Source organism: Silurus meridionalis, chromosome 4 (assembly GCF_014805685.1).
Source record: "Silurus meridionalis isolate SWU-2019-XX chromosome 4, ASM1480568v1, whole genome shotgun sequence".
NCBI lineage: Eukaryota > Metazoa > Chordata > Actinopteri > Siluriformes > Siluridae > Silurus > Silurus meridionalis.
In genome coordinates, this window is record NC_060887.1 from 14,857,440 (window position 1) to 14,873,452 (window position 16,013).

The window sequence follows — 16,013 nt, forward strand, 5'->3', positions numbered from 1 at the left end:
AAATTCTATTTGTCACATACACAATCATTGAGAGTACGACATGCTTTTTGCAACTGTACAACCTGTAAACATAAAAAATGTAAATAGAAAAGTAAATAAATAAAATAAACATAAAGAATAAGTATTAAGTATAGTACTCCCCTTCATTAGTAATATTCAAGATTCATCTTCACAATTCATTAATTCAAGGCACTTTACAAAAAAAAGTTTAATAGAAATGTGAAGAAGATAAGATTGACAGATTATGACAACTGGTTTATTCATTTTGCATTTATTGAGTTATGCAACAAACCAATGTCTTGATGTTTAGGGAGTTAAGACTATTCAGGTGATAACCAGTGTAATATATTTTGATAAAAATGTCAATCTACTGATAATGCAGGAAGTACCAGACCATTGTACACTATCAATTAAATAAATGTACCAAAGCATTTGCAATTTGTGCAAAGGTAGAAATTCTTCTATAATGTGCATAAGTGACTACATGATGTAGAGGTTTAAAAAGTAGTTTTGCGAATTCTATTTCTTATCTGAAATATGCTCAAAAATTAATGTATATATTCCCCTGTGTAATATCTCAGTTTAATGTATTGGATGTACAGCAATCACCTCGGAGATGAAACAATCGAGAGAGAGAGAGAGAGAGAGAGAGAGAGAAAGGGAAAAAGAGAGGAGGGAGACAAGGATAGAGCGAGAGATAAAGAAGGGGAGGGGTTATAGGAAGGTACTTGTTTCTCATATTCCTAGTGGCCCCACACACTCTCAGCTGGACCACAAACATCTAACAAACATTCTCTTCCTACCCACATCCTCCTTCATAATATATTTTTTTACTCCAGAGTTTGGTTGTACTTTTAACTGAAATGACCAGATTTAATTTGCACCATTTGTCCATGAACAATTAATTTTTTAACTTGTGGCTCTGCAAATTTTTACTTCTGCAAAATTTATTTTGAACTCAGCTGAAGGTAAGATCTAAACATGTAATTTTGAATTTTTCCTGCTTGAAGTTTTATCGAGAGTTGCTTTCAAGACTCAACAGGTGTTTATTTTTTATACATACATCACTACTCTATTATTATTATTATTATTATTATTATTATTATTATTATTATTATTATTATTGTTGTTGTTGTTGTTTTAGTCATTGTTGTTATTGTTTTTATTTAACAATGTATTTACTAATTAAATGTGGAGTTGTGAAAATATATATTTTTTAATTATTTAATTAATAATATTCTTTTTTTTTTCATTTATAATAACTATTTGTTTAAAATAGCCACAGTGTCAAAAACCATTGTTCAGGCTTTAATTATTAGATAATTATAGCTTGTTGAGCACATTTTCAAATGTGTCCGTGTGTCCGATATATATATATATATATATATATATATATATATATATATATATATACACACACACACACACACACACACACTTTAATTTGTCCACATATCCGGTAAAATTCTGTCCACAACCATATATTATATATGTTATATTACAAAAATCAAAATAATTTCCCTGACTGATTTATGTTAGACAATCAATATAACTTGTTTCTGAAATTTGTGGCTGTCAATGAACAAAAATGGCAGCCCATCTTGTTGGGATCGTTTTTCGGAGTGTCCCTCATCTGTAACGTCGACATGGCCGATTTGCTCCTCCCCTCCTTCCCGCACTATTATCCATCACTTTCCTCCATCTGCATTCTCTTCCTTTAGCAAAGCCCCATGCTCAGAGGCAAAGCTCCAACCACACACATGTCCTCTGTCATTGCTCCATCCAATCCCTCTGGCTCCACGGGACCAAAAGAGGTGGAGTTGATGCTGGTAAAGGAGCAGAACGGTGTTCAGTTCACCACCTCTGCCCTGGTTGTACCGACAGGCCAGACTCATCCATCTGGAGAGGAACGAGAAACCTGGGCCAAGAAAATCGACTTTCTGCTGTCAGTCATTGGCTTTGCAGTGGACCTTGCTAACGTCTGGAGGTTCCCATACTTATGCTACAAGAATGGAGGAGGTAAGAGGAGAGAACCTTTGGAAGATTTTTATTTCTCTTTTTTTGTGTTTGTTTGTTCATTTGTTGGTTTTTGGAAAAAGAAATACGGGGGCCGAGAAGTGCAAAACACATTAAAAAATCTGAAAACAAATGAACAAAATAGAATTCACAATAAAAAATCCGAAAACAAAATAACAAATCCAAAAACAAATTAACAACTCCAAAAACAAATTAACAAACCTGAAAACAAAATAACAGATGCAAAAACAAATGAACGAATCCAAAAACAAAATGACAAATACAGAAGCGCGTATTAACGCAAACACATTAACCAATGCAAAAACACAATGACAGTTCAGACAAGCCAGAAAAGGTAGGCATAGTTTGCAAATGGAACACTTACTGATCACTGGACAAGACACCTGTAATTCAAGATATACAGGAAGTACAACAGTCTGTGGCAGGAGAAAGTTGGAACCAATGTGTAAAAGTGTACAAACTAATCTTTATGTTAAGATATACTGCCAGCATCTCAAACATCACTGCATATGAATGTCCTTCCTCAAAGTACCGTTGAATTAATTGCATTTTCTCCTTGCTTGTCAATGTTTACTTCTGTTATTTTCTTATATTTAAGGTGCACTAATCGAAATAAAAAATAGTTTAAAGTAAACAGAGAACTTTACACATGTACAAGAAACAAAGTTATAAGATTTCATACTTCCTGTATATCTTGAATGACAGGTGTCCTGTCCAATGATCGGTAAGTTTCCATTCACAAACTATACCTACCTTTTCCGGTTTGTCTGAATTGGGGGTGTTTTGTCGCATTGGTTAATGTGTTTGCGGATTTGTTATTTTGTTTTTTGATTTGTTAATGTGTTCTGGATTGTTATTTTATTTTTGGATTTGTTCATTTGTTTTTGCATTTGTTATTTTGTTTTTGGATTTGTTATTTTGTTTTTGCATATGTTCTTTTGTTTTCGGATTTGTTAGTGTTTTCTAATTTGTTCATTTGTTTTCTGATTTGTTAGTGTATTTTGCACTTCTCAGCCACCGTAAAAAAAAAAAAAGCATACAGATTACCAGGAAAAACAAGAGAAAGTTGCTATTTAAGAGAAGCTCCACAGATGCCTGGAGAAAGATGGCCTCAAGATGACCTGCAAGATTAGCTTCAAAACTGAAGACAACTTTGATGTTAAACTGATATTTTCTGACCTAAGATACTTAGAGAAAAAGTTCTTCGATATTCATGAAAAGTGTTTGAGTGTGATTTTGATATTATATAGACTTTTAGATTACATTCAATTTCAGAAAAATCTATATAACAATTTCCATAAATAATGGATGACAGAACTGTATTAATTAAAATGTTTTTGTAAAAAATTATTCATTAAAAAATTATATCCATATCTAATAATTAAAAAATATTGTTATGAATTATTCATTTATAAATTTCAATTTCTTATTTTAAAAACTTATTTGCTTTGTTTAAATTCCTGACCAACTCTGATATCAATAATATTTCTTTCTATACCTATCCCCCATGACCTCCCACTTTCTCAAGGTGCCTTCCTTGTCCCCTACTTGTTCTTCATGGTGATTGCTGGAATGCCACTTTTCTATATGGAATTAGCATTGGGACAATACAACCGAGAAGGTGCTGCAGGAGTATGGAAGATTTGTCCAATATTTAAAGGTAACAATGTGATGATATGGTGCAAATAGAATTTCTTTAAAGATTCTGGTCTTATTAAATATTGATGTCTCCCAAAATGACAAAACTGACAGCTAAATATAAGTGGTTAAAGTTCAGTGTAATTACAGCATTACTTTACAGGACAGCCATAAGTTTAACAGGACAGCCATAAAAATTATGTAGTAGTGAAGGGCAGAATCCTGAATAACCCCCAAGCCTATTGTGTACTCAAAGATCTATTGGCAGAGAATCTTCATTGTATACTGAATGCTGACACTGGATAAGGCATATTATTATATAGTTTTTGAAAAATGTACAGTGTAAAACAGGCTAGTGATTAGATATTTTGTGCAACCTTTATTTCTCAACTGCGTTTCATACAATTTTACTACTATAGTCTTGTGATTTTGTATTGGCATTTTGAAATTTCAGAAAGTTCAACAATTTGTTACCATTTTGGACTGGTTAAGAAATCTATATGTAATATAGAATTGTATTTAATAAATGCAATTAAAGTAAAATATGCTAAAAGGTAAGTAAATCATCACAATATGATTAAAGTGTATTACTGGTACGTACCTTCTGTGCCATATCAGCAGTGTAGTCGGTATCAGGCATACAGTAAAATTTCCATGAACTCTGCATTCAGTTAGGCAGGTACCATTTATCTCTTCATAAAAGTCTGAAATAGGAGACCATCAAATTCAATTAAAATATTATATAAATTAGTTAAAAAAAAAACTAAAAGCATGTCATTCTTAAGTTAATTGACTGGATGGAGAGAATTAACTTGCATGAAGAAACCTTGTATCTGTGTGATCTTAATTATTTCCTCTTTTTAGATATGTTAGATGGCCAGTCATTCACTTTACACACACACACACACACACACACACACACACACACACACACACACACACACACACACACACACACACCAATCAGGCATAACTTTATGACCACCTGCCTAAAATAGTGTTGGTCCCACTTTTGCTGCCAAAACAGTCCTTACCATTTGAACATTAACAGCATTAACTTATTCAGCAATTTAAGCTACAAGAGCTCATCTGTTGGATTGGACCACATGCATCATTGGTTCTCCACTGTTCCTTCCTTGGACCACTTTTGATAGATACTGACCACTGCAGACCGGGAACAGTCCACAAGAGCTGCAAATTTGGAAATGCAAGATCCAGTTGTCTAGCCATCACAATTTGCCACGTGTAAAACTCAAACAAATGCTTATGCTTGCCCAATATTCCTGCTTCTAACACATCAACTTTAAGGACAAAATGTTCACTTGCTGCCTACTATATTCCACCCACTAACTGGTGCCATGATGAAGAGATAATCAGCGTTATTCACTTCACCGGGCATAATGGTATAATGTCATAATGTTATGCCTTATATATATATATATATATATATATATATATATATATATATATATATATATATATATATATATATATTAGCGTTGTCAATCCAAACGTCATGAATACATTTCTGATGTCTTTTCACCTTGGTGTTAAACAAACCACAACACTTCTGCAATTCTATAAGACCAGAGTGGAGAAATTTGGCCATAATGCACACCACCATATTTGACAAAAACCAAACACAGCAAATCAGCACAAACACTTCATACCAAATGTCAAGGACAGTGGTGTAAGGTCGATGATTTGAGCTGGTTTTGCAGCCACAGGAACTGGGCAAAATTGCAGTCGTTGTTTCGACTATGAACTCCAGGGTATACTGTATACTCTTTTAGCAGAGTCTAATGTGAGCCTCCCTGACAACTGAAGCTTGGTTGGCAAATATAGAAATATTGTAAATATACAACAGATTGGCTAAAAAAAAGAACAGGTTCAACCTGTTGCAGTTGTCCAGTCAAAGTCCAGACCTCAACTCAAATGAAATGCTGTGGCAGAACCTTAAGTGCTGTGCATAAAAAAATGCACACAAACCTTAATGAACTAAATTAATGTTTTATGCTATGGTTTATGATAGTGAACTGATACAGTCATAGAGAACATAAACACAAGTTTATAAGTAAAGGTGGTTCTACAAGCCATTGAATAATAAGGTGTACTTCACACTCGGATGGTCCATTTCAGCTTGATTTTTGTAAATACAAATAATGACAGTGTAATATGTCACATGTTTTTCATCTGAGGTTGTATTTACATCATTTTAAAACCTAATAAGCACCAGATGATTTATTATGTGCAGATATGAAAAAACATATAATTCAAAGAGAGTGTACATTCTTTTTAATTTCATTTTTTGTAGCTCATTAATTTAGCTACATTTTGCACCTAGTGTTATTCTTGCTATCTAAGGTTAATAAAAGGCTGTTGTATGTCTAGGTCATTTTGAATACCTTGAGCTCCCACCAGATATATTTCAAGCATCAATCTACTACAGAGAGGTAATCTAACTAGACAAGTCTGAGTAGCCAAATTTACCACATAATGTTATTCAAGCTAGTGAATAAGAACAAGCATTTTGTTTCCTAATGTAATATTTAAAAAAGCCAAACACATTGTGTGTGTTTGTGGGTAGAGCTACAGGTGTGTGATCAGATTTAGATTCACAACAGACTGAGCTGTCAGAATGAGGGAGAAGAAGAAAGAAAAAGACAGACATCTTAATGACAAGCTCTGTTTTCTGTGAGGCTGCCACTCGGCAGGAGATTACTGTAATTACTGCTGATCAACACGTTCACTTCCTCACGATCAATGCTTTGCAAAGCGCTGAAAATTGCACATGTGCACACAAAGAGATGACGTGTGTGTCTCCTAGCACAAAAAAAACAACCCTTATTATTATTAATTTTATACAACGCAATTAGAGCAATTAGATAATTCCCAATATTACACCTCTCAACAAGATTAGGAATCCTCCCGATGGGACATGTAGGTGTAGAAATAACAAAGGGAGACAATCATACAGCACGTGCTATGGTGTCCTCCAAAATTATTGGCAACCCTCCAGATAATGTAGGATAAAATGCATTAAACATGCAACACGTGATATTTTAAACATCTCAATAACACAGAATTATTGGATTGTTTGAATCTTTTTAAGTGTTTAAATGTAGCTTTTACAAAATGCTGGTTTCAATATAAGTACCTGTCAAGAGAAAAATATAAAGGATCTTACATAAATCTTTTTATTATACCTCAGGGAAACAGCACAGGTTAACAAGCAATGATTAAAAACATCTTGGGAACTAAAAAAATATTTTCCAATATTCCTTCAAAAGGTTTTAAATTTATATTTTAAACCTTGTAGTTCATTTACTTAACTAATTAGATTAAAGTTTGGCTAAAGGACAATAATTCTTTCCAATAAATAGTTTGTTATTAGTATTTTTCAATGTTATAATTTGATCTGACAGTCTTCATAGTTTTTGTGAAGAATTCCTTATTACTGGTCATTTTATAAAGGGTGCCAATAATTAATGCCCAAAATTATACATTTATCCATAAAAAGCTTATTTATAAACTTCACATGCATTATTACTGCTTCACATTTCTTATTTGTGTTGAGAAAAAAAGAGCTATTTTCCTCCAGATTTGTGCCCTGAGGAAGTTGCTGAATTATTAACACTGCTTTGGGCTGTTGAGGGTAAACATAAGAAAAATTAAATGGCCTTTCTGTGTTGCTAATTCAGAAACAATAAGGTTTAAAAACTGCAGTGTGATCCATGAGTCCACTAAGCAATCACACAAAAAATTAGTGCTAAAATTTTGTCACTTAATATAGGAATTGTGAAAACTATATTTATGCATTGGCAAGTAATCTACATTCTCCCTGTTTTCAGGTGTTGGCTTCACAGTGATCCTTATCTCACTATATGTTGGTTTCTACTATAATGTCATCATTGCCTGGGCACTTTTCTACCTGTTCTCGTCATTTTCCTCTGAGCTGCCATGGGTTGACTGCAACAACACGTGGAACAGCGCAAACTGCTCTGACCTCAATGCTACCTCTCTGAATGACTCGCACAAAGCCACTCCTGCTTTGGAGTATTTCGAGTGAGTGCGTGTGTGTATGCTGTAAAACACAGAACTAATACTTAAACTTTTTTAATTACTGGTGGCCACCTATTAAAATGGCAAGTTAGAAATAGAAACATAGCATTAGGCTAATATTGGCCAATATGTTACTAGATTTACTGGTGATAACTAACACAACGATCTAATGTTGCATAAATAGCTACATTTGCAAGTAAGTTGTTTATCAAGTCCATAAAAGTTGTGATATAGTAATTATATTTTTTCACTTTAGCTTTGAAAAGGTCATAAGCTACCAACTACTGCTAAGAAAGTAATGGCAAGTTTACTAAGCTAACCAGTTTTGCTGGACAGATTTATCACAGAAAATCTATATTAAATATGTATATATAAGAATATTGTATATGTAATGATGATGTAACCTATCATATAGAAATGAATGTTTATTATCTTTATGAATATTGTTATCTGTTGTTTATTAAAAAATTAATTTCCTGTAGGCGTGGTGTGCTGCACATTCAAGACAGTGCAGGGATTGATAATCTTGGCCTGCCTCGTTGGCAGCTCACTTCCTGTCTTGCTGTAGTCATTGTGGTACTGTACTTCAGTCTGTGGAAAGGAGTCAAAACCTCTGGCAAAGTAAGACATCAGAATTACAGAAACTTACAAAAAATATGCATACAAATACTGACATCCATGGCAGGAATAAAACCTGTGTGTGTGTAGGTGGTGTGGATCACTGCCACAATGCCTTATGTGGTTCTGACGGTTCTTCTGCTGCGTGGTGTGACTCTGCCTGGAGCCATCGATGGCATTAAAGCCTACCTGAGTGTGGACTTTCTGCGCCTGTGTGATGCTCAGGTACACACATGCACACACACTGAGATTAACATTTGTACAGAGATGTTTACAGTGATAGTGTTAATGGCAATTGCTGCTTAAATGCACATGGATGTCAAAATGTGTAAGGGCGATAGTTGGACAAGGTGGAAAGGTTTATAAATGAGACATTGACAGATAACGTAATAGATAAACTAAAAGATGGGCAGATAAGAAGGTAGATAAATGCATAGAGGGATAGAGAAACGGATAATAATTTAGATAAATTGCAGTATAAACGTGGTGTAATGTGTGTCTTTTCCTGGTGTATCATGGTGAAGCATATGAATCGCAGAAACGGTGTTTGTGATAAATTTCGCAATGCCTCGCTGGTCACTCGCTCCTCAAACGGCCTCAAAGCTGCAGTTTGAGAATTAGATTAGACGCATGCAAGCGGCGGCAATTTGCAAAATTACCCTGCATTCAACGAGTTCCTTTCATCTCTGAGCTCAATGAGTTCCTGCAATTATCCCTAATGATGGCACTGCAGCCGCTTTGTGTGTGTTTGTGTGTTTGTGTGTGTGTGTGTGTGTGTGTGTGTGTGTGTGTGTGTGTGTGTGTGTAGGTCTGGATTGAAGCGGCAACACAAATCTGCTTCTCTTTAGGAGTCGGCTTCGGTGTTTTAATCGCCTTCTCCAGCTACAACAAATTCACCAACAACTGCTACAGGTACACACTGTAAACACACAGATATAATTGGGTTTATCCAGCAATAAGTTAATAAACAAATGCTACTAGTAAATACATGCACACTGGAAACACATTGTAATCATACATAATATATGCCATTCATAAAATAAACACACACACACACACACACACACACACACACACACACACACACACACACACACACACACACACACACACACATTCATTGTATATACACTGCACATGCACCCTGTAACCAAAATACTCAAACTGTAAACACACCCCTATAAAGACTATTACCAGTAAATAGAGTACACATTTGCACATTTTACACATAATGTACACACTTTGCTTACACACTGTTTTCTAAGTTACTCATACTTTTCAAACACACAGTTTAATCACTTGTTCACTGTATGTGTACATAAAATGTACTCACACTCGACAACCATTATATACACACCACACATAATCAATACACACTGTACTAACAGTGCACTTATACATTTCACATACTCACACTTATACACAGCAGACAAAGAACATTCCTGATTCTCACTGATTCGCACACCATGCTTACACAACTCACACACTGTACCCAATTTCCTTAAATCACATGCTCAGAAACATATATGTTTTGTTCACAAACCCTCATATTGTTCAGCACTACAACTCACACTTTACACACATTATAGTTCACCCACTGTAACTTGCAGTGTGTATGTGTGATATGCATATAATGTTTGTGCAGTGGAGTACATTTCATGGCCACTGCAACGCATCATCACAGGCCTGTTTATTGTGTGTTTACAGAGACGCCATCATCACCAGCTCCATCAACTCACTGACCAGCTTCTTCTCTGGGTTTGTCATCTTTTCCTTCCTGGGCTACATGTCCCAGAAACACAACGTGGCCCTTGATAAAGTGGCCACTGATGGTAAGTGGGTGATCATAAGGATAGGGAACTTTTCTCACCTAGCATGATCCTTGTATAGTAAAAAAATAAATAAATAAATAACATAAGAATCAAGATTGTGGATGTGGAAAGATACAAAATATTAAAAGATGTAGAACAGTGCTAAAAAAGTTGTTAGTGCTTTGGGCATGTTGAGAGTTACTGTAATTCATTTAGTTTCCATTTATTTAATTTGTGTGAATAAAATAAAATAAGGTTTAAACAGTATAATTGATAAAACTGAGACAGAATTGTGGATGAGTAAATTGATGGGTAAATGGGTGAGACAATTACTGAAGGATGAATATGTGAGAGACCTATGGATGTATACATGAATGGATGGATGGATGTATACAGACCAATAGGAGAATTGGTGGATGGACAGTGGGATGCATGCCCTCTGGATCGCTAGAAGGAAAGATAATTTTATGAGGAAAATCTGTGGACAGATGGAGGAGATAGAAACAAAAATGGATTAATAAGGAAATGAATCATGCTAAGTAAATGGATGGATAGATGGATGGATGGATGGATGGATGGATGGATGGATGGGTGAAAGGATGGGATGGATGGATGGGTGAAAGGATGGATGGATGGGTGGATGGATGGATGGATGGATGGATGGAGACAAACCTATGGATTGAAGGAGACAGAACTGTGGACAGATGGAGGATAAATAGTGACAAACCATGAATGGTTGGCTGTAAACATACTTGTAGACAGATAGATGGATAGACAGACTGATGAATGAAAATATATAAGACATATAAAAAGAAAGTCGAAGACAGACAGACCCTTACATAGATGAAAGTATAGATGGAGACAGACCTTTGAATGACAAGACAGTTAAACATTTAACCATTAACAATGTAACAGGTTTATTTTTTGTCCTGCAGGTCCTGGTTTGGTGTTTATAATTTACCCAGAAGCCATTGCAACACTGCCAGGCTCCTCTGTCTGGGCTGTGATATTCTTCATCATGCTGCTCACTCTGGGCATCGACAGTGCTGTAAGAACCTTAATACGCACACACAGCAATTAGGGCCAAAATACATTTACTAAACAGCAACACATTCATAAATACTTTTCTTTACAATGTTTCTATTTAGTGCTATTACTACAATTCTTTACGTTTTACTTACAATTGTTTACAATAAGACAACATATTAAAAAAAAAAATGTCTAAGTTATCCTTTGTGCAGGTTTCATTCAGAGAGGTAATGAGTGGTGGATGAAGCCCACTTTGCCTTGTTGCATCCATGCAAGTCAGAATGCAGATGGTGAGATAAGAGTTGCATTGTGGGAATCAATTAATTTATTCCACTTTCTTATCATCTGCTACAGATGGGTGGCATGGAATCAGTGATAACAGGACTCATTGATGAATTCAAGTTCCTGCACAAACACAGAGAACTGTTTACACTCTTCATTGTGGTGTCCACCTTCCTCATCTCCCTGCTCTGCGTAACGAACGTGAGTCAGACATAAACATGGCCAGCTTGAGGCAAGACTAAGACTTTACATAAACTTGAGAGACAGAATAGTTTCAGATAACAATTAAAAATCTTTGTCTGCTAAGACCTTCCCCCTTGTTCATTTGTTACAGGGAGGAATCTATGTGTTCACATTGTTGGACCACTTTGCGGCAGGGACATCGATCCTCTTTGGTGTGCTGATTGAAGCCATCGGCATTGCCTGGTTTTATGGTGAGTGTTTGTGTTCAGGGAAGCTGATTCTCCATTACTGCATTGACAGCCAATCAGGGATGAGATAGGCTGGTTGTGTTTCAATTTATTTTTGCTTTATTAGACACAGCATCCCACTGGACTTGAACAACACATAATCTTTGTGTGAGCTAACATTTTCTTTCACAATCTAGTTCCCCTTTCAATAGGACACACTGGTTACCATTATCAGCTAAGTGTGGACAAACAGTTTTTCAATTACTATAGCATTATTATAGAATAATACTATTCTATAATAATAGAATAGCATTATTATAGAATAATGCTATTCTATTATAGAACACATAAACGCCGAATTAAGACTTGCATTTCCCAAACCAATACTTGTAAATAAATTAATATTTAAAATAAAGTGGAAATCATGTGACCTGCTGAAATAAAAAAAATAAATAAAATTTTTTTTAAATAAACATCATATGAGTACATCCTACTGTTTAAAGATGAACTTTGCAAATGTTCCCAGAGGCGAAACTCAGCCAAACAACTGACCTGAACTTCAAAAGAACAGCAGGGTCATCAGAGACCAAAAGGAAGAGAACATGAGTTGACCTTTGACCTAAAAGTTCACCAGGATCCAGGCTATGATCCAAAAACTTGGGTATTTGTTCCAGAAAAAGCAAAATGAGTCATGCCTGAGGAACATTGGCACTGACAGAGACCTGCAGCAGAAAACATGTGTCACTGACATGCAATTGCTATTTATAGTTACATTGTCTCTCAGAATTCCTCTTTCTTCTTTGATTAGAGTATTTGGTCACATAAAAAAAGGTAAAATGTGCACCAAAGAGAACATTCCGCTCTGTTCATGACTTAGGAAAGGACTCTTTATGATACTATGCTCATGATGCTCATGATGATATGAGATCTTCAAGATGAAAAGTAATAAAAAAACAGCAGGTTACATTGATCTAATCCAATGGCATTGAGGTAATCTGTGTGGCCTAATACTGAAAATGAAGTAACTACCAAATTCTAGAATTACACAGCATCTCCATTTATCAGAGTAGCTTTTTGTATTCAATTTAGATTGCTAAGCCAACTCTCCTATGTCTTTTACTTACTAGGCGTAAGAGAGACTAGCAAAAGCAGTCTTGTGATTGGTCAGTGTGAAGCTTACCCAATGTTTTGCCCCTAATTAGAAAAATTTAGTGAACAAGTTGACACTTTGTATATGTGTATGTGTGTGTAGGTGTGGATCGTTTCAGCGATGATATCCAGGAGATGATTGGGCAGAGACCAGGAATTTACTGGAGGCTCTGCTGGAAATTTGTCAGTCCCTGTTTCTTGCTGGTACAGAACACTTTTTTTTTTACATTACTTATTTGCTTAGTGATTATGCAGCTGTAAATCAAAGTAATGTTGATGGCAATAAAGAAAAATTCGGCCAGCTTAAAATAATTTCCTACCTGCAAATCTTGAAAGCTAGCTTGTAAAGCAACAAATAAAAAAAAAAATGCTTGTTGTACACTAATTACTGCAATTTTCTCACTTTTCCATCTCCTATCTAGTTCATGGTGGTAGTTAGCTTTGCGACCTTTAACCCCCCGAAATATGGCTCCTACTCGTTTCCAACGTGGGCCAACATGCTCGGCTGGTGTTTGTCTATTTCCTCCATGATCATGGTTCCCATCTACGCCATCTACAAGTTTTGTGTCCTGCCTGGAAGCTTCTGTACCGTACGTCTTGCGTTCAGCTGCATGGCACTTACACCGTATGCATAATAGCAGAGTGTTTCTTCTGCAAGACAGCAAACCTTTGCTCATGAGCTCATACTGTTAGACTTAAAGTGGTGAAAACTTCAGAAAACTTCAGAATTTCCTGGTTTTATATTACTAGTATTAATAGAAAACCTTTTATAGTTTAAACCTTTTATAGTCTTTCAGTTGTCCCGCTAGAGTGTTGAGAATTTTCTTCATCGTATCTTAATTGGGGAGTGGTAGCGTAAATGGGGAGTGGTAGCTCAGTGGTTAAGGTGCTGGGACACTGATCGGAAGGTCAAGGGTACAGGCCCTGGTATCTCTAAGCTGCTACTCCTGGGCCCTAGAGCAAGGCCCTTAACTTGCTGTGCTCCAGGGGCACTATATTATGGCTGACCCCAGGTTCTGAATAAGCTATTCTAAAGGATGTCTGTATATTATAGGTTCTTAACACCCTTAAGGATCTTGTTGGAACCCTATAGGAAAGGAGATCATTTTGTTCTTATGAACTCTTAAGTGTAAAAAGAAATGTATTGTATATCTTAACTTGCATTTTAATTATTGGTTTTTGGTTGTAGAAACTGGCGTATGCCATTACACCAGAGACTGAGCATCACCTGGTTGAGCGTGGTGAGGTGCGACAGTTCACGGTATGCAATGAGATTTTTAAACTAAGATGTTTTCAATGCGAAGCTGAAAATGAACAATTTTTAGAAAATGGTAAAAAGCTGAATAAGTCAAAGCAGCTGAACAGTGATAAAACAAAATGTAAATGAAAGGCTCAGTTCAAATGTATTTTATGAGGTGAAAACTTTGTGTATTTAAGCAATTTATATAACGAAATAATTATACGGTTATTTTTAGATGATGAAATAACCGTAAATTTTCCGTAAATATTTTTTATATTATTTTAATTTATCCAATGAAAATCACTTCCACATATTTATTGTATTAATTTTGCAGTATAGAAAGATCAAATGAAAATGTGATGGTTGTAATTTTTATATATAAAACATATTCATTTTTTTCTTGCACCAAATGCACTCTAAAAGCTGTATACAGTGTCCTCATGTGTTTTTTTCTTTTTAGCTTCATCACTGGCTGGTGGTGTGAATGTGTTGGAGAAATAAGTTAATTCCTCCAGCTCTGTAGGGAGCGCTGTGTACCAAACAAGCCGTACGTCTCGTCCTTCTTTCTCGTATTATAAAAAAAAGAAATGTGTGGCAGTGATGTGGTTTTTGATCACAATAGGTTCTGTCAAAAAATATGTAACCCAAGTACAGGCTATATCCCACACGCTAGTGAGAAAACTTGCCCCATACAAATGATCTAACTAATAAATAGAATTTGCTCGAACACTGTTTGTGATAGTGATCTTTTATATTTATTTTAGTGCTAAAGCAATTGTGTAGTACACAAATTTTCTCAAACACTTTGATAGTTAAATATATATATTTTATAATTGCAGATGCAAATAGTATGATTTTATTATTATTATTATTATTATTATTATTATTATTATTATTATTATTATTATTATTATTATTATTGCTCTGAGACAGGGACAATGGTGTGACCTTCAAAAACTCTAGCGTTTGGGACATGGGCAAATTCTCTCTATATGATGACTGTTATGATGACTGTTTACTGTTTATATATATTATTTTGTGATTAGAGTAAAACCTGAGCCCTATTGATCAATGTAATTGATGTGTCAAAAAGTATATACTGACTAAAAACCTATAAAATAATGTTTCATATGATCTAGTGATACAGTAAACTCTCTACATCGTTATGTGTGTTTTAAATAAAAAAAAACAATGGACACAGTGATCAGGTTTAGCGAGTTATTCAAGCCATATTTGTGCATCAGCTTTACTCCACTGTTTGTGGATTTGTGAATTTATATTTTCACAAATTTTTAGCATGATTAGTAATAGACATTCAATATATCATTACATTTAGTGCTCAAATCTATACAAATTTGAGTCTAATTAATTCATATTTGTATTTTTGTTAGAATATTAAATAATATTTTATTTTCAAAAAATAAAATACAGACTTAATTAAAAAAAAACTTCCTTCAATACTATTAAAAAGCTTATATAACCAAGAATGATATCAAATGTGCATAGATTTAATTATAATATAATTGTGATAAGTGAAATTGACCTGCTGTATAAATATCAATAAAGAGCCTGTGGATGAAAAGATGTGCGCATGTTTGGGTTATTTTCTGTTTGCATATACATTACATTTCCTGATTATTATTGCTTGTCAATGAGTTGTGTTTTTTCTTTTACATATTTAATAAATAGATTTTTTTACATTTATGAATTTATTTGCTCATTTGAAATGTGTTCTTT

The 16,013-nt window shown here is 34.8% G+C and overlaps 1 protein-coding gene across 2 annotated transcripts; it reads left to right on the forward strand.

Annotated features, from left to right (window-relative positions):
• Window positions 1-772: 772 nt before the first annotated feature.
• slc6a3 (solute carrier family 6 member 3) lies at window positions 773-15,724 on the forward strand. Of its 2 annotated transcripts, none has more exons than XM_046848602.1 (15): window positions 773-968; window positions 1,722-2,019; window positions 3,566-3,697; window positions 7,527-7,740; window positions 8,220-8,358; window positions 8,446-8,580; window positions 9,164-9,267; window positions 10,063-10,187; window positions 11,102-11,214; window positions 11,550-11,678; window positions 11,812-11,911; window positions 13,140-13,240; window positions 13,459-13,626; window positions 14,226-14,297; window positions 14,737-15,724. In XM_046848602.1, exons 2-15 carry the CDS (start codon window positions 1,731-1,733, stop codon window positions 14,758-14,760), a joined length of 1,845 nt encoding a protein of 614 aa, XP_046704558.1. In that variant the 5' UTR covers window positions 773-968; window positions 1,722-1,730; the 3' UTR covers window positions 14,761-15,724. The 2 variants fall into 2 exon arrangements, with proteins under 2 accessions (XP_046704558.1, XP_046704559.1); XM_046848603.1 differs by having other exon boundaries at window positions 1,885-2,019.
• Window positions 15,725-16,013: the final 289 nt, after the last annotated feature.